At 40.1% G+C, this 27,258-nt stretch overlaps 1 protein-coding gene across 2 annotated transcripts in view; it reads right to left on the minus strand.

Moving 5' to 3' along the window:
* LOC143031964 (bestrophin-3-like) overlaps nucleotides 1-27,258 on the minus strand; it is a 61,638-nt gene that overhangs the window by 9,903 nt on the left and 24,477 nt on the right. For both annotated transcript variants that reach the window (XM_076196365.1, XM_076196366.1), the window contains 6 exons: nucleotides 21,589-21,699; nucleotides 19,653-19,824; nucleotides 19,205-19,334; nucleotides 18,758-18,996; nucleotides 9,852-10,085; nucleotides 5,146-5,343 (listed from right to left, as the gene is read on the minus strand). In XM_076196365.1, the coding sequence (XP_076052480.1) occupies nucleotides 5,146-5,343; nucleotides 9,852-10,085; nucleotides 18,758-18,996; nucleotides 19,205-19,334; nucleotides 19,653-19,824; nucleotides 21,589-21,699 (1,084 nt within the window). The remainder of the gene's footprint in view (nucleotides 1-5,145; nucleotides 5,344-9,851; nucleotides 10,086-18,757; nucleotides 18,997-19,204; nucleotides 19,335-19,652; nucleotides 19,825-21,588; nucleotides 21,700-27,258) is intronic.

A 27,258-nucleotide genomic window follows, 5' to 3' on the forward strand; every position in this document is an offset into this window, starting at 1 on the left:
AAAATATTGAAAAAGGATTTAACTACTAAAATTTTAAATTGTGGGCTATGTATCTCAAAAATTCCAATACATCGCGGTTCTGAAAGTCTTGCACAATGTTTGCTATTCTTATGCTAGAATCCTGATAGCGTTTCCGCTTAGAAGGTATTGGTTGCCCAGCAAGTATTTGATTGATTATGACACTGGATAGTGCCTGTTCTCTCTTCAACACCCCCAGAAATTTCCATATATTTAGATGAAATGACGTAACGCTTGCTTGCATATGGTTATGCCATCCTTCTAAGGCGTTGTTTGTTCGAGGTAAAGCTTCAACAACACAAATGTACATACTCCACATGCTTACAGGGAAACGTGGCTGTCTCCTTGTATGTCGACGTCTTCTGCCGATGTATGTACCTTCAAAATAATCTTTTATAGCATCAGCCTCAGATGGTAACGTCTCTTGCAGTTTCTCAAATGCTTCAATAACTTTTTCTAGGGGAACAAACGCCAAAGCAGGAATCATACGGATTTGTAAGGAAAAATCGGCGTCAGTTTGGTATTTAGTTTGGAGACCTTCATTTTACACCTTACGGTATATGCTTTGAGATGAGTGGTAAAAACATCCTTTAACGGTTGACCGATTACCTAATTAGGAAGTAGCTACATAAATGGTAATAGATTCAGGAAATAGCAACAATTATTTCTTAAATGACCGATTATGTAATCGTTACTTAATTAGGCAATTACTAAAAAGTAATTACGTAAATGGCAATAAATTCCAGGGCAATTGTCCTGTAACTTCTTATATTTCTGAATAGACACTGGATCCTTATTTCTTTTTAAGCCTAAATAAAAATATATATATATATATATATATATATGTATCTATATATATATATATATATATATTGTAAACATTTGTTTGACTAGACAGTAATTATGCAATTGGCGATAACTTTCGGAAATCAACTATAACTTGTACGACCGATTACCTAAATGACCGATTATGTAATCGTTACTTAATTAGGCAATTACTAAAAAGTAATTACGTAAATGGCAAAAAATTCCAGGGCAATTGTCCAGGGGGCAGTTGTCCGGGGGCAGTTGTCCTACGGGGGCAATTGTCCCGTGGGCAGTTGTCCTAGAACCGTCGACATCCCTGAGGGCCTAGAAACCCTATGGTTGCAGTTAACCCCACCCCCCTCACACCCTCGCTACACAGCCTCCATCATTCTGTGTGTTGTGTATCACCCCCACGAGCTCCACCGGCCGACGCTTTGGTGGAACACATTAATATTAGTACAGCAGACAGTCTCAGGGCCAAATACCCCGGTGCTAGGCTGGTCCTATGTGGGGATTTCAATGAGTTAGACACCAGTGATATTCAAGAACATCTACATATATCACAACACGTCAACTTCCCCACACATGGCGCCAACACGCTTGACCTCATTCTTAGTGACATGAGTGAACTGTACCTCCCCCCGCAACCCCTCCCCCAGTTGGTCGGTCCACCCATTCGTCCATCCTGTGGTTACCGGCCGGCACGACTTCGTTGGCACTCAGCACCACCACCCGCCTTCACAGGCCCATGCCCGACTCACACTTGCGTGAATTTGGACAATGGATTACTCAACATCCATGGACAGAGGTGCTCGCAGTGGAGGGAGTTCAGGAGAAGTGGGACAACTATATCAATATAATTACGCAGGCCTTCCATCGTCATTTCCCTTTGAAGCAAATGCGGACGCACTCAGCCGATGCCCCATGGATCACTCCCAGGATTAAGAGACTGATTCAACAGCGTGCTAAAGCTTTTTACACTGACATAAACCTTTTTAGACAACTCCGGAACAAAGTCATAAGGGAAATAAAAAGAGCCAAGAAGATGCACTACCTCAACAATATCAAGTACTTACAGCAGAACAGCAACCTGTGGTTTAGCAGGGTCAAAAGCTTGTGTGGTATGAGGCAGGCTTCTGACATCCCCCTCCTGTCACAATTCCCTCCAGCCCTTGCGGCGAAGTAATTAAATGACCATTTCGCCTCCATCTGTCAAACGCTGCCCGGCATTAACCTCTCCTACCTGCCTTCCTCCCCTCCCCTTCTCTCCCCACAGTACATGCTTTTCAAGTTGTTAAGAAGCTCGCTAGTATCACATCAAAGCGGGCATCTACACTCGTAGACTTGCCTATCAAACTTTATCGTGAATTTGCTCACGAACTTGCCATCCCGATCTGTTCAATAATCAACGCCTCACTTAAGCAGAGCAAATGTCCCACGGATTGGAAGACAGGCTTCAGTATTCCCATCCCCAAATCTTCGAATCCCCAGTCCTTTAGTGATCTCAGACCCATTACTATCACTCCCATTCCTAGTCTTATTTGTGAGGATTTTGTCTTTGAGTGGGCATACTCAAAAGTCAGCAAATTCATTGATGCCCAGCAGTTTGGTAACGTGAAAACATCCTCCACCATCCACTACCTTATCAGCTTCCTTGACTTTATAAAAATCTCGAGCAGCGCAAAACTTCACTTGCAGTGGTGTTCATTGACTTCAAGAAAGCCTTCGATCTTGTAGATCATACCACTATCATCACCAAAGCCATCCACCCTGGCCTCCCTACCTCTTTGGTGGCTTGGCTGTCTGACTTCCTGACGGACCGTTGCCAAACTGTCAGATATCAGGGACACGTCTCTGCAGTCCAGTATCTCTCCTATGGGGTACCACAGGGAACAAGAATGGGGCCACTGTGTTTCCTGATACTCATCAAGGATGCCCTGGGAGACACACCGCACAGGTGGAAATATATTGACGGCTGCACGGTGGGGATCCCTGTGTCCAACACTGACCTGAACTACGACCCGTTGCAGGACACACTGGACAAGTTACACACATGGACAGTGCACAACAAAGTCTCCATCAACCACAAGAAAACTGTGGTAATGCTCTTCCACACCTCCAACAACGTTCTCTCCCCTCCCCTGCTGACAATTGACGGCCAACCCCTGCAAGTGGTCCAGTCAACCAAGCTGCTGGTGATAACCATCGACAAGTTGACCTGGAAGGAGTACACCGCCAACACCGTCAGTTGTATATTCTGCGTCGACTGAGTTCATTAGGGGCACAGGCTGAAGATCTCAAGACCATCTACACTTCCTTCATTTTACTCAAGTTGATGTACGCATCACCCTCCTGGGACTCCTCACTCACTATGACGCAGCAGTGTCAGCTGGAGAAAGTGCAGAAAAGAGCCTGTCGCACAATCCTTGGCAAAGAATACACCACCTACCAGCACGCTCTCACCACACTAGGACTACCCACCCTTGCTGACCGCTATCTTCAGGGTCTGAGGTCGTTTGCGGTTACCCTGGTTAAACATCCTCGGCACCGGAACCTGCTACCTCCTCAGGTACCACGACCTCGGCTGCAGGTGCAGCACCATAATTCCATCAAGCCGATCAGAGCACGTACCGACCGGTACAAGAAGAGCCCCATACCGACATTTAAGAACTTAATCAACAACAAGAATTAACATTGTTGTACTACACACCTATTACTCAGCTTACTGTTTTTTGTCTAGTTTTTTGAATGCTTGTAACATCTTTTCACTGTCATAGTTTTATATTGTTATAATCTTGTAGGATGTATATTTTCAGCAGAAATGCTGCTATACCCAATAAACCGTTGATTATTATTATCATTATTATTATCATTATTATTGTTATTATTATTATTATTGTTACTATCATCATCATCATCATCATCATCATCATCATCATCATCATCATCATCATCATCATCATCATCATCATCATCATCATTTTTATTATTATTATTATTATTATTATTATTATTATTATTATTATTATTATTATTATTATTATTATTATTATTATTATTATTATTATTATTATTATTATTATTATTATTATTATTATTATTATTATCATCATCATTATCATTACACACACACACTACGGCGGTCCTGGTTCGAATCCTGCCCAGGGCTGAAATAATTTTAGTATCGCTGCGCTTCGAGTCGTTACTCCAACTCTCGTGGGCGGGGAGCTAGGGTGTGTGCGTGTATGGTCACATCATTACCCATAGCTCTGAGCTCTCTTCCGTGAGGGAAATAGCTGTCGATCACGAGTACAACACGTGATTCAAAGACCTAGATGAATCACACACACAAGAAACTTAATAGAGTGTAGTATGGTATGGATCAAACTACACTCTATTAAGTTTCTTACTATTATGTTATTGGTGTAATAGATAGCATGGGCATTACCCCAATCAACAGATTGTTGATTGGGGTAATGCCCATACCATCTATTACACCAGTAATATAATAGTAAGAAATTTAATAGAGTGTACTTTGATCCAAATCACCAGTGACCAAAATACTAACTTACACAAAGGCATATATAAACTTGACAATTTTATCTGCCAAGAAATAAGCAAAAGAATAACAGGTAACCCTGCGAGCGTGACCTCATGTCGCCCTTCCCTCATTAGTGGGACGCATTGACCCTTGCGACCTGACCTCCCGCTTTCCAGGAGGTAAATGTCCTCCACTCCTATGTAAACTGTCCTTGTTCCTTCTTCATGTATATATAAACTATATATTTCTATTCAACTATATACTTTCTACACTAAGGATGTAATATACGAAAGCGGTCTACTTCATTAGTTCTTACGCCCTTATCGATTCTTACCAGGCTAAAATCTTTACCTCAGCTGCCCGAGCACAGAATGAAAAAATTTCAGCCGCAGTTAGGGAGGTCCATATTTACAATCCCCCCTTTTTTTCTTTCTTTCTCCAAGATTGGTGTTTAATCCATAAATAGTAGAGGTGCAATAGCTCAGTTAGTTCATCAGGAGACCGCTAAACTTATGATAGCAGGCTCAAACCAGTTGGTCCGAGTTTACGCACATGCTGATCATGTTGGTCAAACTTCCACACGGCACAATACAAGCAGAAGGGCAGTGAACTTCACAACCATTGTGGAGTACAACTATAAATAAATGTGCCCCACTCTTATTCAAGAATAAAATCTCTCTCAGTGATTCCAAGAAAACCTACTGAGTGATATTGGGTCCAATTTGATGAAAAATTGTATGTAAGGGGTGGGGAGTGTACGTGCATAGGAAATTGCAAACCTCATTTTCCTCGGGTGAAACTTTCTTCTCCTCATTTTCGACTACTATAGTGGGCAAGGTATCCAATGTCTCTTTCCTATGGAGGACTTCCTTGGATTCTTGCAAGCTTATTATCTCAGGGAAGGACTGGCCCCAGTACTTGTCCTGCAGCAGCTCGGGGAACTCGTTGTGCAGGTCATCCACGATGAGGTAGGAGAGCTGAAATTAGACCATAAGGTGAAGAAGAAATCAGTAGGTGGATTGTTCTTAGTTCAGCGGACTCTTATTTAGAAATTCACAATAATACACTTAGACCTGCAAGTAAACTCTCTTTTCCTCTCTCCCTCTCTCTATTACATTTAAGACCCCATCTTCAGTTTGTACTCAGAAATATATCATCTGACATCTTCACTTTGACAACATACTGTACATCTTATACCAAAAGGACTTACCCCTTTAAAGGAAGACGGCCATATACTTTAATAACACTACACAAAACTGTTCTAATAACGACAGTCAGACATTAACTGCACGCTTAAATCTGTAGAGTATTGTATGATTAATCTGTCTCACAAGCCGGTTCCACAATCTCATGTGCCTCGGCAGAAAAGACCTAAGGGGAGTCTCTATACTTGCTAAGGGAAAGTGGTAAGATTCTCTATCTATCTATCTGTCTATCTATCTGTCTATCTATCTATCTATCAAACTATCTATCTATCTATCTATCTATCTATCTGTTCGCCTCCGTTCGTTGTGCCCTTCTTCATTATGATTGGGGTGGTCAAGTCAAAACACACGCCCACGTCAGTAGCGTGCCTTAATTTAGGCACGCTTGAATATTCTTATATAAGTGCTTGTGTCTGAACAGATAATGTTTCACCCATCAAGTGATATGGTCAACGTTAACTAGAAAAAAGTACTTAACCCATTAAACTTCGATGACAAGATGTCTTGTCATTTGGTCAAATAAAACAAAAAATCATAAAACACCAAAATGTTTGATCAAACACCAGAAAAATATGACGTCAGTCCTCGCTTCGTGAAGCGAGGACTGACGTCATATTTTTCTGGTGTTTGATCAAACATTTTGGTGTTTTATGATTTTTTGTTTTATTTGACCAAATGACAAGAATCTTGTCATCGGAGTTTAATGGGTTTAAAGTGGGTAAAAATCCTCAGGTCTTTCTTTAGCAACTCTAAAGAAAATAGACATTTTTCATACTATAAACCCATATACCTATCCGTGGTCTGATACCACGGTGTTTACGGGTAGATTTTTATTCATTTATTTTTAATGAAGGAAGTGAAATCTCTTCCGAGTCATCCGTATAAAAAACGTCTCGTACGAATATTTAAAAAAGAATATCCGATTCAAATATCAAATCAACTACATGATATATACATACATATATATATATATATATATATATATATATATATATATATATATATATATATATATATATATATATATATATATATATATATATATATATATATATATATTTGAAACCTGAATTTCTAATATACTGGTTAAACTCTCCAGGAAGGACCCGCCATTCCCTATCTTACTAGTTTCGACTTTGTCCAGGAGACGAACCTGTACGGATTCATTGCATAGAATTCTCGCCACCGACAACCTCCAGAGCCGCAAAAATCCTCCAACTCCCCGAATAGCCACTGGGGGAACATTAAACCAAGCACAGCGTACCTTGTCCATTAGCCGCCTCCCACCCAAATCCGATGGAACCACCAGGAGTATCAATATGATCCGACAGATGTGGCTCCTGCGCCTCCCAGCGCTAGTCCGATCCGTCCATAGTGACGCTTAGGACATTACCATCGACGAAGTTTAACGGATGGCTGAGCACTTCGCCGACGCCTGCGCCTGTACTACTGACGACTTCGTCAACAAGGGCGAGATCATTACCTCAGCAGCAGTTCCAGCCAACAGACACCAACAAGAACAACGATACTAGACGACCGCATCCCCACACAACTTGTGCTACTACTACAAGGGATTCGACACCTCCACTAGGAACTGCCGACCAGGATACATCTGGACAAAAATAAATAAATAAATAGTTGATAAAAAAAAAAAAACGAAAAACGCCTAAAAGCGACACCGACAGTCACGGGCCTTACACCGTCGACAGACCTCGAAACGTCGTTTTCTTTTTCGACACCAGCTCCTGCATATCCATATTTTCTGAAATTGCAGCAGAATGCCGGTACCCCAAGGATGTCGGCGCGATACTCGTAGCTACCAACGGCAACTCCATCGTCACCTACAGGTACAAACACCTGCACCTCACAATCGGGAGACACCACTACTTTTAGAGCTTCATAATGGCAGACGTCAGGACGCCCTCCCTCGGTGCTGATTTTCTCACTTATTACAGATTTCTAGTCGATGTTGCCAACAGCCGCCTGGTCTGTGCAACAGCACTCGCCTCGATGCCCCTGCAAACCATATTACAGCCACCCGCGGTCGCCACCATTGAAGCTAGACAGCCCTACGCCCACCTCACTGGATTCTCCGACTCCTCTAATCCTGCATTGCGACAGATACCACATACGGTAGCTAAACATGGCGTTCACCACTACACCAAGGCGTTTGGGCATCCAGCGTTTGCTAATACAGCCACCTACCACCTGAGAAACTCGCCACCGCCAAGAAAACCTCACAGGAGATCGAGATGATGGGCCTTTGTGAAAAGGCAAGGTCCCCAATCCTTGGCCTCCTCTCCACCTCGTCAAAAAGAACCACGGTTCCTGGCACCTCTGCGGAGCCTACCGGTGGCTGAACATGATCACGGAACCTGACCACTACCCACTTCCGTACATTGCCTCCGTTATAACATATTTTAGCGGAGCCAAGATCTTCTTGACACTAGGCCGCCTGAAAGTTACTACCTGGTTCCGGTACATCCAGACGAGATACAGAAGACCGCCGTCGCCACCCCCTTCGAAACGCACACATTTCGCTTACACAACTCGGGCGCGTTCTTCCAGTGTCTAATGGATGGCACCCTCAATGACCTCGACTTGCTGTTCTCTGACTCACCTGACCAGTATCTCCAACACCTACAGGTCATTCCCCTGCGTCTCCAAGACAACAGTCTCGTCGTCCGTTTCGACAAATACACCATTGAAAAAAAAAAAAAAAAAAAAAATCCGTCCCTTTTTCTGGGCCATCTCATCTCTCTTGACGGTGTTCGTCCCCTTCAGGATAAAGTTGCCGCAGTCGGGAAGTTTCCCAGACCCACTTCCATCAAAGCCCCTGCAGAGGTTTATCGGGATGGTAAGCGTCTACCACCATTTCCTCCCCAACATCGCTTAAAAGATGGATGGGGCATACCACCTTCGACCAAGGAATGTCCTTCACGCCGCGGTTGTGTCAATCTCTCACTGGGTACCACAACCCACTACACTAACTCTTACAGCCCTGCAGCCAACGGCATGGCTGAACGAGCTCGCCGCTCCCTAAAGGCATCTCTTATGGGACGTTACAACACCGACTCCTGGCTTCCCCAACTACCATGAATATTCCTTGTCCTTCGGATAGTAATCAAGAACGACTTCGACGTGTCTCTAGCGGAGGTGGTCCTCGGGCAGCCCCTTGTCGTGCCCGAAGAAGTATTTCCTCTAGAGGAGTCTCCCGAAAGCCTGCAACAGCTGCGACGAAACGTCGGTCAATTCGCCCCATGTGTGCCGACACATCACCGGGAGGTCAAGGGATACCTCCCAAAGGATCTCCACACCTCTACACTCGTTTTCTCCAGGATCGACGCACACACACTACCATTCACACAATCCTACTTCGGTCCCCACCTCGTCCTTGAGTGGAAACACAAGGTTTTCCGCACCCATCTCCGGCAAGCCAGACTGAGGTCTCCATTGTCCAACTGAAACCGGCCTACCTTGACACCAACGACACTTAGCCCATCCAATTCTCTCAAGCGGGACGCCCTTTGAACCCAAGGCAACTTTGAGTGGTGAGTATTGTACACATTCCCTGAGGTCAAGTGGACGGCGCGGAAACATGAACGCCACACGGACGGCGCTACTTAAACCCATTAAACTCCGATGACAAGATTCTTGTCATTTGGTCAAATAAAACAAAAAATCATAAAACACCAAAATGTTTGATCAAACACCAGAAAAATATGACGTCAGTCCTCGCTTCGCTCGCGAGCGAAGCGAGGACTGACGTCATATTTTTCTGGTGTTTGATCAAACATTTTGGTGTTTTATGATTTTTTGTTTTATTTGACCAAATGACAAGAATCTTGTCATCGGAGTTGAATGGGTTAACCTCACCATCTCCCGCATCCTCACTCGGACGTTGCTGCTACCCCCGTCGCTGGCTGACTTGACCTAACCTAACACATTTATAAACCGCGGGTAGCTCCCCTACCAGTCGTACAAATATACTGTAGGCCTTGGGTTGCATGTAAGACAGTTCTAGTTCACCCAATAATGGACTCATTAGTCTTTCTTGTCTCCATAGCCTAAACCCGCTAAAAACCTAAGTCTCTTAACATAAACTTAATTGATACTGAACGAGACATCAAGTACATTATCATCAATTTTTAAAGTACAAGTCCTTCATAGTTATATTACTGAAAGACAATTTCAGCGATAGAAATTATGGAAGAGGGTACTAGTGGACACATTAAGATAAAAAGAGAGAGTGACTGAAAAAATAAATCATAGTACGTTACCTTCAGGTTTCTCTCCATAATCCAAGCCATTTCAAAATCATCATCATCATCGCCGTAAGGATTGACCAGCGACTCGGCCACTTTGAGCCATCCCATGTAGAAGAGAAATTGTAATACAGAGAACACCGGCACATAAAAGTCTATTTTATGCTCCTTGTAGCCCCTCTTAGGGTCTAAGAACTGCCGGCCGAAAAGTGAAGACAAAAAGAAGGTGTACACAGCAATGGTGACAACCTGGAAGAAGTCAGTTGAGGCCATGAAAGAAATGTGCAAGAACTGTAACTTGCAATGTTTATTATACGTCGTCATATAACTTTTAAAAAAGGAATATAGAGGGTGCGCTAAACCTTATCACATGTTCCCGAAGCTTTAGAACATCACTTATTATAAACAGCAATCAGGCAACAAACAAGAATGAACTAAATTAGAGAAATATTGCAAACAAGTGCTCATGCACACATAACAAGTATTGAGAATTTTGATTTATTTAGTATATTAAATCTACTACCTAGAGCATATCCAAAACACTAACCACATACAAGGGACAAAAAAATCTCACATAAGGAAGGCACAAAATAATGAGTGAATTTATATATATATATATATATATATATATATATATATATCTATATATATATATATATATATACACACACACACATTTGTACAACACTGAATGAGTCCCAGTGATTAGAGATACATTTTTATCAACCACAGTGCACTTTAATTCTAAGCCATCTAGGCGCGTGCAGAAATTGAAACATGGTACGCCCGAGGACTCGAACCTATGCGGCGAGAACGTTACCAGTGCCGGGTGACTTAGACCAATACACCATCAAGAGAGATCAATAACTCTCTTGATGGTGTATTGGTCTAAGTCACCCGGCACTGGTAACGTTCTAGCCGCATAGGTTCGAGTCCTCGGGCGTACCACGTTTCGCTTTTGCATGCACCTAGATGGCTTAGAATTAAAGTGCATTGTGGTTGATATATATATATATATATATATATATATATATATATATATATATATATATATATATATATATAATATATATATATATATATATATATACATACACACACACACACACACATATATATATATATATATATATATATATGTGTGTGTGTGTGTGTGTGTGTGTGTGTGTATGTATATATATATATATATATATATATATATATATATATATATATATATATGGGTGTGTGTATATATATATGTATATCTAAACAGAAATGTAGTAGCACATTTGTAAATTACACACAGGAACCCACAGTCGGAGAAAGAATAAACTTCGAATAAAGAAAAATCCTATATTTCGGCTATCAACTGTAGCCCTCTTCAGGAAAGTACATAAGATAGAGAACAGAGGGGACTTATAAACTACAGTAAGAAGAGATGTGGACAGTTGACCTCACTCAGGCGCGGGGCAAACTGGGGTGGCGGAGGAGGGAGGAGGTGAGGAGAGGGGAGGATGTAGTGTCCGCATCAACTTGGCTACTGCTGCGCGTGAGATAATGTCAGGTGTCCACTGCCCTTTAGAAATATTAATATATATATATATATATATATATATATATATATATGTTTATATATATGTATATATATATATATGAATATATATATATATATACGTATGTATATATATATGTATATATGTTGATATATGTATATATATATATGAATACATATATATATATATATATATATATATATGTGTGTGTGTGTATTTACCTAGTTGTATTTACCTAGTTGTATTTTACGGGAAGGGGAGCTATGCTCGTGGGATCCCGTCTTCATATCTCATTTTATCTAAACTATTTTTAAATTCATGTATTGTTTTTGCACACACCACTTTCTCATCTAACTTGTTCCAACTGTTTATTACTCTGTGAGGAAAGCTGTTCTTTTTCAAGTCTCTTCTATAGCTGTCTTTTTTTATTTTCTTTCTATGTCCTCTTGTATTTCTGTTATCCCATTTTATCAGATTCTCTCTATCAGTAATTTCTATGCTTTTCATGATTCTGTAAATAGCTATCAAATCTCCTCTCTCTCTTCTTTGCTCTAGTGTCTGTAGTTCAAGTTTTTCTAGTCTCTCTTCATATGATAGTTTTGAGAGTGTTGGTGCCAATTTTGTAATTGCTCTTTGTATTCTTTCAAGTTTTTTTATACATTTTTTTGTACTTGGTGACCATATCGTTGCTGCATATTCCAATCTTGGTCTTATCAGGGTGATTAGGATTTTCTTCACCATTTCTTCATCCAGGTATGTAAATGCAACTTTGATTGTTCTTATTAGATTATAAGTTTCTCCAAAAATCTTATTTATATGTTTTTCAGGTGACATATTATTCATAACAATGACTCCCAGGTCCTTCTCATTTTCTACTTTTTTTATTCCTTCTTCTCCCAATTTATATGCTCCTGTTATTCTGTTTTTCCTTTTTCCAAATTCCATTATACTACACTTTTTGGTATTGAACTCCATCTCCCACTTCCTACTCCATTCCTGTACTATATTTAGATCTCTCTGTAGTGATTCACAATCTTCTTCAGTTTTCACTCTTTTCAGTAGTTTTGCATCATCTGCAAAGAAGCTCATATAGCTTTCTATTCCTTCATCCATATCATTAATATATATAGCAAACATTATTGGGGCCAGAACTGTTCCCTGCGGAACACCGCTTATTACTTCATCCCATTTTGAGTGCTGGTTTCTTATCACTACTCTCATTTTTCTTTCTTGCAAAAAGTCTTCCATCCAATTTAGTAGTTTGCCCTGTATTCCTTCTTCAGTTTCTAATTTCTTAAGCAACTTCTTATGTGGAACTTTGTCAAAAGCTTTCTTTAGGTCTAGAAATGCACAGTCCGCCCATCCATCTCTTTCTTGTATTATATCTATTAGCCTTGAATAGAAACATATTAAATTGGTGACGTATGATCGTCCTTGTCTGAATCCAAATTGCCTTGGATTTAACACTTTGTTTTTTTTCTAAATATTTTACCCATCTACTTTTGATCATTCTTTCACAAATTTTTGCTATTGTACTTGTTAGAGAGACTGGTCTATAGTTTGTAGGTTCTTCTTTATTTCCTCCTTTATATATAGGTACTATATTTGCTTTTTTCCAATCTTCTGGAACTTTTCCTTCTTTCAAGGAACTGTTTAGTATGCTATGTATTTTGTCTGCCAGTTCATTCCTGCATTCTTTCAGAATCCAGTTTGCTATATCATCTGGTCCATGCGATTTTCTGACATCAAGATTACTCAAGTGTGTCAATATTTCATTCTTTGTTACTTCTATTTCTTCCATAGGGGGGACTTTCTCTTTCCATTCGTTCTCTTCATGTTGTATGTTCTCCCTTGTAAACACTGATTCAAAATGTTTGTTCATAATTTCCGCCATTTCTATTTCCTCAGTGTATTCAACTCCCTCTTGTCTTAATTTCTCCAAGTCTTGTTTGTTTTTCAGTTTATTGTTTACATATCTGTAGAATAGATTTGGTTGCTCTTTACACTTTTCTATGACATCTTTTTCATATTTTCTCTTTTCCTCTCTGCACGTTTGTACATATTCATTTCTATAACCGGTATATATTTTCCATTTTCAGGTCTTCTGTCTTTTTTCCATCTGGTCCAGGCTTTGTCTCTTTTGTCTTTTAACTCCCTACAACTTTTGTTGTACCAGCATTTTACATATTCTTTTTCTTGTTTTTGTCTTGGGACATACTTTTCCACTCCTTTTTTGTAATTTTTTTTCAAAATATTCCATTTCTCTTCCACTGTTGTTTCTTCTTTGTATATTTCTTCCCAGTTTTCTTGTTGAAAGAATTCTCTTATTTTATCAAAGTTTTTTCATACATCATTCTTCCTTTTCTATATTGCTAATTTCTTTTCATATATTTTTCTTCATTAAGTTCCAGTTCAATCAATATGTGGTCACTTTTACTTATTGGTGTTTTATATTCAATCTTGTCCACTATTCTAGGTTCAGATGTAATTATTAAGTCTAGTCTCGATGGTTCTTCTTCATTTCTATACCTGGTGTTCTCCTGTATCCATTGTGTCATTGTATGGTCAGTAATCATCTCAAGTAGAGCGTTTCCCCATGAGCCGTCTCCACCCTTTACTGTCATTTCTTCCCAGCAGATTTCTTTGCAATTAAAGTCGCCCATTATAACTATTCTTCCTCCATCTTCCATTATTTTATTTAATGTTATCTTTGTGTCCTCTAACATACTTTTATGTTCACTCTCCTCCCATGAGGCTGTTTTCGGAGGCACATAATTTATCACAAATTTTCTGCTCTTCTTATCTCTGTCTTCCACTTCTATCATAATCATCTCTACTGTATTCTTTCCATATATGACACCCTTCACGTTTATATCCTTCTTAGTCAGGAACATAACTCCACCCCCTTGCTTTTTCTCTCTGTTTTTAATCCAATAATTATATGCATCATGTCCTACACTGTTGGGTGGTGTGTGTGTGCATATATGTATATATAAATATATATATATATATACATATATATATATATATATATATGTATAAGTATACATATATATATATATATATATATATGTATAAGTATACATATATATATATACATATATATATATATATGTATATATATGTATATATATAATGTATATATATTCATATACATATTTATATATTATGTATATATTTATATATTATGTATATATATATACATATATATATATGTATATATGTATATATATATAAATACATATATATATCGATCATTTTTATGACAGTTGCATGCAGGGTTCGAACCCGCTATACTCGGCTATCCGTAGATTACCTGTACGGTGCCCTAGGCTCTATATATATATGTATATATATATATATATATATATATATATATATATATATATATATATATATATATATATACAGGTAGTTCTCGATATATGCGACTTCGATATATGCGAATTCGCGTATATGCGATTCAAGAATTTGCACCACTTTTCGATATGTGCGGGGATATATTCGAAGATATGCGATTTGACCTAAAAAAAAAATAGTCGCGGCCGATTATTTTTTTCAAAATACCTATTATATATTTGAAGTTGGTGCGCATAAAGCCGTGTGGTAACACTGGCTGCATCAGCTAGGTAGAGCTGGCATCACTGCGGCGTTATCACAACAACACCGGCAGCTGTACAGACGGCATCGTCTTAGGCATCCTTCCTGTTTCATAGGCCAAACCATTGTCTCTCTGCAGGTAATTAAGCTTTTTTGATACACAAATTAATTTTTTTTTTCACAATCAAATTATTTTTTGATACTTATTACTGCCCCAATTAATTTCGTCAATTTTCACTCTCTGCAAGAATTATCTTTTATTCTCCGCACTGGATAAACTCTAAGCAGTAAGCCTGCCTGTGTATCTCCAGAGCACATCAACAGTCAGTTTAAAGGTCAGATATCAACAGATATACCATTCACTAAAAATCATCGAAAAAGTACTTTTTAAAAGCATACAAATAAAGTTTTTACCTATTACAGAAGAATTTATTCAGAAAATTCACTTTTAATTGCGCCTCGCATACCACTTTTCCGAAGTCTAGCTATTCAGAATAACAATATTGTTTGTTTGGCAACTGTGACGTCACGAACACGGAATTCCCTGAACCTTTCACGAAGCGCATGGGCGGAATGTTTCGAATAGCAGACGACGCAATGAAATGAAGACAAAACTGTTTTTTGCCAAATTTGATAAGATGTAGATGGTGGAATTATATAGAATACTGTCAGTATGTTTTTTGATGTACATTAAACTGTAAATACAAAAAGTTATGGAAGTCTTGATATCTATCAAGACTTCCATAACTTTTTGTATTTACAGGTCTCTCCACCATCTCAACAGCCCAATCCTTTCTGCGTTTGATTTGGCTGGACGAAGGAGCGGTTTCCTTCTTGCAGCTCTGCCATAGTAACCCAGCTTGTGAAGATACCTGACAGCTGTTCTGGGACTGACATCAACTTGTGTTACTATGTCAGAGGCCTTGCAACGTGGATCCTCTTCGACATTTCTTGTGTGTGTGTGTGTGTGTGTGTGTGTGTGTGTGTGTGTGTGTGTGTGTGTGTGTGTGTGTTTTCAGTTTACCCACAGTACCAAGGAGAATATAAGGTGCATTTCTTGATTTCACTCCTTTCCTAATCATCTATGATTTTTTTTTACACGTTTTATTCTCTCCAGTAAATTTGTGTAATAACTGATGATGCTTGGAGTTGCAGGTGAAATGTATTTTTTTTTTTTTACTTTTTTTTCAATACAAATCAATGTCTTTTTTTTAATGCTGTATATGGTGACAGGTATATTTATCCGCGGTAACGCCTACTCTGGTAAATCCCCCCATGCAAACTAGACACTGGTAAATTCCATCACTAAAGGAGAATGATAATGAAAATATCAACTTTATTTTCAACTGTCAGGCTAGAAAACCATTGAGTATGGAGATAAGCATTGGGAAATGCATTAACCCATTAAACTTCGATGATAAGATTCTTGTCATTTGGTCAAATAAAACAAAAAGTCATAAAACACCAAAATGTTTGATCACACACCAGAAAAATATGACGTCAGTCCTCGCGCGGTTAAGCGCGAGGACTGACGTCATATTTTTCTGGTGTTTGATCAAATATTTTGGTGTTTTATGACTTTTTGTTTTATTTGACCAAATGACAAGAATCTTGTCATCGGAGTTTAATGGGTTAAGATATAGTAAATTTTTATTTGAAGCATTCGTTTTGATTAAGCCAAATGTTTATTAAGAAATGCATAGGATTTTCATCTGTATGATAATTATTTTAAAAATAAACTGCCAATTAGCGGTTGTTCTGGAGTGTCTCTAGATTTTCTGCCATCTTGTAATTTTATCTACCGTGTATTGTTATTATTATGCATTTTTTTTTATGAAGACCAATTGATATCCTGGGTGGATTGTGTATATTTGGATCTGAAGATTTTTTTTTTATAAAGCACCGTACAAAGGATCAACGCGAAAAATGAACCTACAGGATGACCTAAAATGAGCCTCTTGGAATAAATGAGACTTCCTGAAAGTCTTATGAGGATAATTGTAAAAGATGTCAGAATGGAAAGAAGTATCCAGTGGAGTCTGACAGGGTTTGGTTCTGGCACCCATAATATTTATGTTATACATACTGTAAATGACATAACGGGTGGAACGAACATTTATATATCTATTTACAGACGATGCTAAGATGATAAAGAAAACAGAACATGAAGATGAACAAAAACTAATGCAGGAAAGTCACGACAGGGTTTATGACTTCAGGGAAGTGTGGAAAATATTTCACTCTAAAGATGCAAAATATTGAAAATGGACAAAAATGACAATAGGCATTCACTGACTTATTCAACGTTAGTTTATCACAAATAGACAGATAAATAGATGAATAGATAGATGAATGATATACAAATGAATGGATGAATAAACAAATAAATGAATAAATAGATAAATAAATTAAATAGTTGATTGATTTATTAATTGATTAATCAATTGATTAGATAGATGAATAAACAAATGAATGGATAGATAAGTACATAAACAAACAAACAAACAAACAAATAAACAAGATTCTTAGTGAGAAAATTTTTGACGAACATAAGAAAGGTACTACATGGAAGGAAAGAATGTTGAAAACTTGGATGATAAAAATTAAATAAGAAATCCACCTAAACAGCTGTTCAACCCCCACACAAAAAGAAATATATGGAAACGATGAGAAGAAAAGTAAGAGCAATCGGAATGACCCTAGCCTTGCTTGAGAACCTGCCTTTCTTGATAGCCTTTGAATATCCAGTTTTCTTTTATTTTTCACTATGCTCCCTTGTTCACCTTCCTTTTCGATTTTTGTCTCCTGCTTTCATAAATCCGTGGATATGGAAACGATAAGAAGAAAAGTAAGAGCAATCGGAATGACCCTAGCCTTGTAAATAGATCATAAGAAGAAAGGTTGGTAAAAAAGAAAAAAACAGACCTGTCCTCATTTGGAGAAAGAAGACACAGACGACTTGATTGCCATCCGTGATAAGAAGAAAGGTTGGTAAAAAAGAAAAAAACAGACCTGTCCTCATTTGGAGAAAGAAGACACAGACGACTTGATTGCCATCCGTGGATGGCAATCAAGTCTTCTGTGTCTTCTTTCTCCAAATGAGGACAGGTCTGTTTTTTTCTTTTTTACCAACCTTTCTTCTTCTTTCTCCAAATGAGGACAGCTCTGTTTTTTTTTTCTTTTTTTACCAACCTTTCTTCTCATGATCTATTTACAAGGCTAGGGTCATTCCGATTGCTCTTACTTTTCTTCTTATCGTTTCCATATCCACGGATTTATGAAAGCAGGAGACAAAAATCGAAAAGGAAGGTGAACAAGGGATCATAGTGAAAAATTAAAGAAAACTGGATATTCAAAGGCTATCAAGAAAGGCAGGTTTTCAAGCAAGGCAGGTTTTCAAGCAGATGCATCGACGTTTATAATATCTTGGGTGAAGAAAGAGTTCAATAAAGAGACATAGATAAATCTAAATTAAAGTTTGACTAATGGGGATACAGAATTAGGCCGAGGCCGTGTGGTAGCCCAACAGATACCGTGTCGATCTCACGATCAGTTGGACGCGAGTTCGATTTCCGGAACTTTCTGCGTTCTTCTTGCGATTGTTCCTGACAGCTACCCAAACATCGACCTAAAAACAGCATCAGCTTACTTCTCACTCCATACTTCGTAGTAATAGGATGGTGAGAGAGACGGGCCGTAATAGTATCACTTTTCCTGTGTACTTCAGTCAGGTAAATATACACAGAAACATTACTGCCCTTCTTCCACCTTGTAGGCTGTCAGTACCTGCGTGTAGACGAGTGGGATACAGATCCAGTCATAATTGAGAAGATCGCCACATTTGCTACGGAGACTGTTGATCTCAACGAGAAGCGTCTGCATTCTGAAGTCGTCGGAAATGCGTCCCTCCTTCCGGGCACGTGACACCATGCTGCCTGCCCACACGAGCGGTATCCAGTAGCCTTTCTCGCCAGATTTTTCCGTTATGGTCTTGATGATGGTCGCCTCACTAGAGTGCAACAGCCCTAGAACGATATCAAGGAAGAAAAAAAAATCAAGCTAAACGTGCGGCAATAGCTTGCATTATTTTACACTAAAGTGATTATAACTTCAGTTGGATGACCTGTTAGTATTTACATGACTTAGCCACCCAATTCATTCGGAAAAAAAATAACTGTAGCATTGGGTGATGAACTCTTGAAGATCGACAGTACAGTTGGAACCACAGTGTACCTGCATCAATCAAGTCATTCAACGTCGAGAACTGTTTTTTGATGCGGGGTGAGACGCTGGAGAAAGTCATGGCGATTGCCAGGTTGGTGTAGCGCATGATTGTCCTTCGTATCATACGATTCTGTTTGCCCTGCGAATGTCAGAAAGACTTTAGGAATGCCCAATGCACCATACGTAGAACATCCGTAAAGCCAGGTTTACACGCTACGATAAATTGTAGCGATTTATTGTAATGAAAAGGTTGTTACAATTTGTCATTACGTGTAAACAGGAGATCGTAGCGATAATGACGTCAGTCCTCCTCGCTTCGCTGCGAGCGAAGCGAGGAGGACTGACGTCATTATCGCTACGATCTCCTGTTTACACGTAATGACAAATTGTAACAACCTTTTCATTACAATAAATCGCTACAAATTATCGTAGCGTGTAAACCTGGCTTTACACTCACCTGTCCGTGAATGGCCGTTGACACGTAGAGGGCAAGGGAGTCTATCCACGGGATACACTTGAACTGGTCCCACCATCTTTTCACTACAAGATTTACGTAGAAACTCAGCAGGAGGGTTAAAGGTACGAGGGGCGTGAGGTCGTGGCAATGCAGCGATATTTTCTCGAAGACTCTGGAACATCAGAAGTGTAGTGTCTGTTTGTAATTTTTAATGTGGTCATTCTTTCTATGGTGGAGGTAGTGATAAAGACCCATCGTTGTATTTTATTTATCTATCTATTTTAAGGCAAAACACCTTTTGAGGACTTTATCTATGGTACAAAATCTTGTAAATTGGAGCATCGACCGAAACGTTGTAGAATCAATGAAATAACAGACTCGAATTTAATTAAGACTCCAAAGGTTTCTTCATGTATATCAAAACGGACAACGTCCAGTATATCATTTCAGTGGATTTTTTTCTTTTACATTTTTGGAATTAAATACAGGCTAATGAGTTTGCTGAAGGATATAAAGAGTATAATAAAAATAGGACAATTTCTTCAAGCAATCAAAATACAAGTCCATGCCTCAATAAATAGCTCCATAAATTCAGCAACAACTAAGATCTTCCCCTTTCTGCATATTTGGTCAAAATCTCAGTTTACTATATAATACCTTAGATTAAAAGAGTTCACTATCGGTGTATTCCCACTTTTAAGGGTATCTATGCACAGTAGTTTTCAAGTTACGCCCATTGTATAGGGATGTAAAAATATCTTCAAGTTTGATGTTTAATTAGTGACAATGTATTGTAATCTAGAAAAAAAAGTAAAAAGAGGGAAGAATTAACATCTTTATTAAATGATAACCTCAATCCTCTCTATGTAATGTAAATGAAACATGACTAGGTTTCAAATAGAATTCATAACAAAATTAGAAAGAATTTACCCTCAGTTATGCAGAAACAACACAAGTGACAACGAATTTGTATTCCTGGGAGATTTTAATGCAGGATCAGATTAAGATTGTTTTGTGGGGTAGCGAATTAACCCATTCAACTCCGATGACAAGATGTCTTGTCATTTGGTCAAATAAAACAAAAAATCATAAAACACCAAAATGTTTGATCAAACACCAGAAAAATATGACGTCAATCCTCGCTTCGCTCGCGCTTCGCTGCGAGCGAAGCGAGGACTGACGTCATATTTTTCTGGTGTTTGATCAAACATTTTGGTGTTTTATGATTTTTTGTTTTATTTGACCAAATGACAAGACATCTTGTCATCGGAGTTGAATGAGTTAATGGAAAGCATCGATTTGGTGAATCAAATGCAGAGCCTTTACTTGCCTTGGGCTGCGTTTCCACCGAGCGAGTCTCGTCAGATTCTCATAAACCGCTGTGAGTTCGTTTGGGTAGAAACGACTTCGGTTACAATCTTTCGTTTTTTCAATCTTCAAATGTCAAATTGGCTTTGCGCCACGTATTGAGAAACCGAATGGCGAAATGAAAGGAGCTAAACCTTTACAAATATTAGACAGATTGTTGAAATGTTCTTAGGAAAGTGTAGAATGTTGCAAACAAAGTCTTCTTCCAGCTATTCGAATTCACAGCATCTGGCGAGAATCGGCCCTGACTCGCTCGGTGAAAACTCGGCCAAGTGCCGGCCCCGGGCAAAATGCCGCCTCGGGGAAAGTTCTCAGTAACGCAAGCTATTTATCTTATCATTTTTTCCTCACTCCCACTATCTGTTCCTCCTCCTTCCTTCACAACCAGCTCTCTTTTCTCTCTCCACATTCCTCTTTATTTCATATTTCTACTTCCTTTCATCCCTCCACCGTTCCCCACCGACATCGAGTCTCCCCTAACTCCCTCATTCCCCCTCTTCCTCCTCATTACTACCCTCCCTTCCCCAATATCCCCGCATCATACTTTATTCTTTCACTAGACACTTACTTCCTTTGACATTCACTGAGGGCAAGCCTATAGATCAGAGACAGGATGACGTAGAGGCTCATGTACACCAGGAGGTCATGCCAGATGAGTTTATACACGCTGCCTCGCCATCTGAAGACAAATATGAAAACAGTTTTAAGATGGTCACGGAAATCACCCAGGCCAAAACATTGCCTCCTCAATGTTTGTTTTTGTGGCCTTTTATTTCGAAGTGCGTTTGCGTGGTTTCATACAACTCCCATAAATTATGAGACAACTGTTGAACATATATCTTGTTAGGCAACTGCGGAATAAAAACAATCTTGACGTCCCACGGAGGTAAATAGAAAGGACATCAGGGCGTAAGCGCTATCCAGTACAAGAGGAGTAAACGCCCTCACATTAACCCATTAAACTCCAATGACAATGTTCTTGTCATTTGGTCAAATAAAACAAAATCGTAAAACACCAAAATGTTTGATCAAACAGCACCAGAAAAATATGACGTCAGTCCTCGCTTCGCTCGCGAGCGAAGCGAGGACTGACGTCATATTTTTCTGGTGCTGTTTGATCAAACATTTTGGTGTTTTACGATTTTGTTTTATTTGACCAAATGACAAGAATATTGTCATTGGGGTTTAATGGGTTAAACCGCGCTAGAGCAGGGCGTTACATCAATCACCTTAATAAGGGGACTTAGTTCATATATTTCGTTCCGCCCATTACCAGGCGACTTCATTCAGCTCAGGTGTGGTAGTGGTGACAAAGCGGAAGCACGATACCCCAAACCCATCTAACAGCTGAGTGAAATACTCTAGCATTAGCCAAACTAAGAATCTGTAAGTCTCGTCACCACTGCAATGTCAGCGGAGTCTGAGTGTGTTCGGGAACAAAAGGTACATCTGTAATTTTATCTTTAGTCATAGGTAACGGATCTTTTCCCAGGGGGGGTACGGTTTATGAATAGGCTAAACTATTAGTAAAGACAAGGTGTGCTAAATGAATTAAGATGGCGCAAGCACTGACCAGCTGAAAAGGGAGGTGGCAAGATTCCACACGACCAAGATGAGTTGGGAAGACAGACAGAGAGAGGCGCTTATTAGAATATTTGGCACACATCGGTTTGGAAAAATATCTCCCACCAGAAATCTTGGTGTAGGACTGCTTGCGTTTGATTGGCGGTAGTCTGTTCCCAGGCAACAAGAAATGTCTGGTTTCTACAGACTCCGAAGCAATGGAGTGACGATTCTTGGATGATACTTTGATCATGCAAACGCTCAACTTCTTTCTCGAAGTGCGGCCTAAGGTGAATAGGGGCAGGGTAGATTTTTGTATGAATTCTTAATATCATGTTCGATAGGTGAGGTGCATTTAGGAATGCCCGAGAAAATATCTTCTTAATCTACAAATTCTCTCGGAATGATAGCAGATGTACATCCAAGTTGGGGTTGATAATAAGCTTCAAGCCCTTCACCTCATCTTGACTATCAGGTGTCATTGGTACTTTGGAGCCTTCTTCGGTTTTATCAGCACAGGAAAGTTCATGATCTGGAGGGACATTATCTCCACTGGAGGGTTCAGTTAAGACGGATTCTTGATCTGGGGTGTCTGTTGCCTCAGGTACAAAACCTGATATGCTTAATGCTATATCTACAAAGGGATTAAAATGTGTTTGTTTCTTTTTTCGTTTCGATTTTTGAAACTTAGTGAGTAGAACAATATTTTGGTCACTGTTAAGTGGAAGATATGTTTCATTGTAATGAAGTGCGGTGTGAATGAAACTTAGTGCAATGGCAATAGTGCTGTGGTAAGAAGATGTGTAATGATGTACTGTGAAGGCTGTGTTATGTGAAGATATGTGGTGAACCACGTTAAAACCACTGTTGGAGTAGAAAAGACTGGAGACTGGGAATCTATATATTTCGATTGCAAACTGAAGAGGATTGCAGTTTGCAATCGAAATATATAGATTCCCCGTCTCCAGTCTTTTCTACTCCAACAGTGGTTTTAACGTGATTGACAAATGTGTGATTACATTTTTCACCTGTAATATGTGGTGAAGTTAACTGGTTTGTTGCTGAAGTAGGTTAAAGGTGGTGCAGGCGTGTTGTAGTGGATGGAGAGCTGAAGGATGAAATACTGAATTGCAGATAGGTGATTAGTGAGGTACCACAGTGTTCTATACTGTATTGGCACCCATAATGTTTTTGGTGTGCATCAATATGATGAATAGAATAGGCAGCCACGGAAACCTATTTGATTATATATAATGGCTCATGAAAAGAGCAGAAAACAAAAAAGGTGGTAATTTACTAAAGGACACCTGCATAAGGCTTACAAATAGAGCCAAGTGTGGAAAATTAGATTGAATGTAAGGAAGTACAGCACCTTGGAAACAAACCCAAAGCATAAAGAGACCACCATGGAGATGAATCACAATGGCAAAAGCCGACAAGACTGTGAGAATAAACACCTTGTGAGATCGAAACCTTTATTAGTACTACGTTTCGCTTGTTACAGCTTTTTCAAGTACAGACATGACACACACTCTGAGCACATATAAGCCAACAGGGAAGGAACTGGGAGAGGTTATCAGGGAGGGGTGGGTGGTAGGTGGAGGGGGAGGAGGGGGACGGGTGGGACTTGGTGGAGACAAAGGAGGACATTTCGGACAGTTTGTTGAAGTGGACTAAGGGGGACATTTCATACATTTATTTAATGCGGGTAACAGATGGATTATAGGAGGGGCGATGTTAAACATGCCTCTGTTCTGCTCAATGGTTTTGAAGCTTTGAATGGCGGCCGCTTCGAGGCATTTTCTCCTCATCCTATCTGGTTCACTAAACAGAAGTTCTGCGTTATCCCAATCCATCAGGTGGTCGTTGGTGTTCCGGTGGATAACACAGGCGTTGGTGGTGATAAAGTATACATCGGCGAGACTTCCCGTGACCTGAAGACCCGGATCCGGGAGCATCGCTACGATTCCCGGAACAACATCACCACCAACGCCTGTGTTATCCACCGGAACACCAACGACCACCTGATGGATTGGGATAACGCAGAACTTCTGTTTAGTGAACCAGATAGGATGAGGAGAAAATGCCTCGAAGCGGCCGCCATTCAAAGCTTCAAAACCATTGAGCAGAACAGAGGCATGTTTAACATCGCCCCTCCTATAATCCATCTGTTACCCGCATTAAATAAATGTATGAAATGTCATCGGAGTTGAATGGGTTAACATTAGGCTTTAATTTGAGAATGGTCGATATGTTACACAAAAGAAAAGGTTAGATGGATTGTGTGTCGCTGCATCTGGAAAAGGCTTCCAACAAGATACTTGACAAGGTTTTAACATGGAAGTTGGAAAATATTTGAGGAGTTCAAGGGAACATGTTGGAAAGGATGAAAGATTTTTATTTTCTCTCTTTTCGTCGTAGCCTTCCCTTTATGAGGTGACAACACAAACGCTGCGTATTGCAGCGTAGGGTGGATAGAGTTTTCATATTTTCTTCTCTATCACATCTTTACCAATGCAATCAAATACTGTTCTTATGTTCATTAATAGTTTATATTTCTAAGTATTCTGTGATTAAAATGTCTAAATTCCTTATCTCTTTTGGTTTTGTTGTTACTTCATCTCCCATTGTATATCTCCATGGTTGTGAGAATAAACACCTTGTGAGATTGAAACCTTTATTAGTACTACGTTTCGCTTGTTACAGCTTTTTCAAGTACAGACATGACACACACTCTGAGCACATATAAGCCAACAGGGAAGGAACTGGGAGAGGTTATCAGGGAGGGGTGGGTGGTAGGTGGAGGGGGAGGAGGGGGACGGGTGGGACTTGGTGGAGACAAAGGAGGACATTTCGGACAGTTTGTTGAAGTGGACTAAGGGGGACATTTCATACATTTATTTAATGCGGGTAACAGATGGATTATAGGAGGGGCGATGTTAAACATGCCTCTGTTCTGCTCAATGGTTTTGAAGCTTTGAATGGCGGCCGCTTCGAGGCATTTTCTCCTCATCCTATCTGGTTCACTAAACAGAAGTTCTGCGTTATCCCAATCCATCAGGTGGTCGTTGGTGTTCCGGTGGATAACACAGGCGTTGGTGGTGATAAAGTATACATCGGCGAGACTTCCCGTGACCTGAAGACCCGGATCCGGGAGCATCGCTACGATTCCCGGAACAACATCATCACCAACGCCTGTGTTAATCACCGGAACACCAACGACCACCTGATGGATTGGGATAACGCAGAACTTCTGTTTAGTGAACCAGATAGGATGAGGAGAAAATGCCTCGAAGCGGCCGCCATTCAAAGCTTCAAAACCATTGAGCAGAACAGAGGCATGTTTAACATCGCCCCTCCTATAATCCATCTGTTACCCGCATTAAATAAATGTATGAAATGTCATCGGAGTTGAATGGGTTAACATTAGGCTTTAATTTGAGAATGGTCTACCCTCTACCGCCCTCCCCGTATCCCCTTCCTCCCCTTTGTTGACATTGCCAAGGTGATGTCATACAAAATCCCAACCTTCTTCATTGGCGATTTCAACTGCAGTCATGCTGCTTGGAGCCCTGGAACGCACAACAGCAGCTCAGTGAGTCGGCAACTACACTCTCTTACTATACTTCACCGGCTGAAGTTCCTAGGTCCGGACTTTCCCACATTCATAGGTCATGGATTGCAGGGTAAGCCCGACCTGGTGTTCTCTAACAGCCGTGCCTTCTACCTCAATTGTACTGTCTCACACGGTGCCCCCACCTTCTCCGACCACCTGCCCTTGATCCTTCGCATCTCCACCTTGCCTATCCTCATTCCCGGTGAGCCTTGGTTTACGATACAGTCAGGCCGACTGGGAAGGCTTCAAAAATACTTATACGACATACACCAACACAAATATGGACAACACTCCACAAGCGGCGATAGAGCAGGAATGGCGCTCACTTACAAAGTTTGTCAAAAACGCTGTAAAAAAGCACATTCCTAGAACAAAGCACCGAAAGATTGCCACGTTCACCGCTTCTATGCGCACTAACAGACTACGCATTGCACTACAGAACAGATCTACAGATCTATTACAAGCACCCCTAGAGGCCCGTGTAGCCATCCTAAGAGACATGCACTGGCTACAGAGTAGCCTGAGGAAGTCCCTCTACATCGATTCACATCGAGAGGAGGAACAACTGATGGCCTCGCTCTCCGGCGCCTGTGAGAAGGACCCTTCCAAGTTCTGGAGGTCCCTCAAACGTGAGCTGGAGGAGTGCTCTGTGCCTCCACCCAAGGTCATCAACCATCTTAACCACTCTGCACACTCCCCCCAACACCAAGCTGACCTTCTGGCGTCAGCATGGAGTGAGGTCTTTAAGCCCCATCCTGTGCAAGGACCACATTGCTTTAGCACCTTGCACAGAGTTAACTCCTTCATGAACAGCTGTAGTGACCTCATTCCCGACGAGACTGTTGATCTCTCTCAGTTAGATGAGGATGATCCCCTTATCTGCCCCATCGTTTTGGAGGAGGTAAAGGGGGTTATCTCGGCATTAAAACTAAAATCCCCTGGCCCTTCAGGCATCGATGCACACATACTCAAACGTATGCCAGACAACATAATCTCACACATGACGACACTATATAACAGCTCACTAGCCTCTGGGTACTTCCCACAACTATTCAAGGC

Source organism: Oratosquilla oratoria, chromosome 12, assembly GCF_046742065.1.
Source record: "Oratosquilla oratoria isolate Oo_2021 chromosome 12, ASM4674206v1, whole genome shotgun sequence".
NCBI classification, from domain to species: domain Eukaryota; kingdom Metazoa; phylum Arthropoda; class Malacostraca; order Stomatopoda; family Squillidae; genus Oratosquilla; species Oratosquilla oratoria.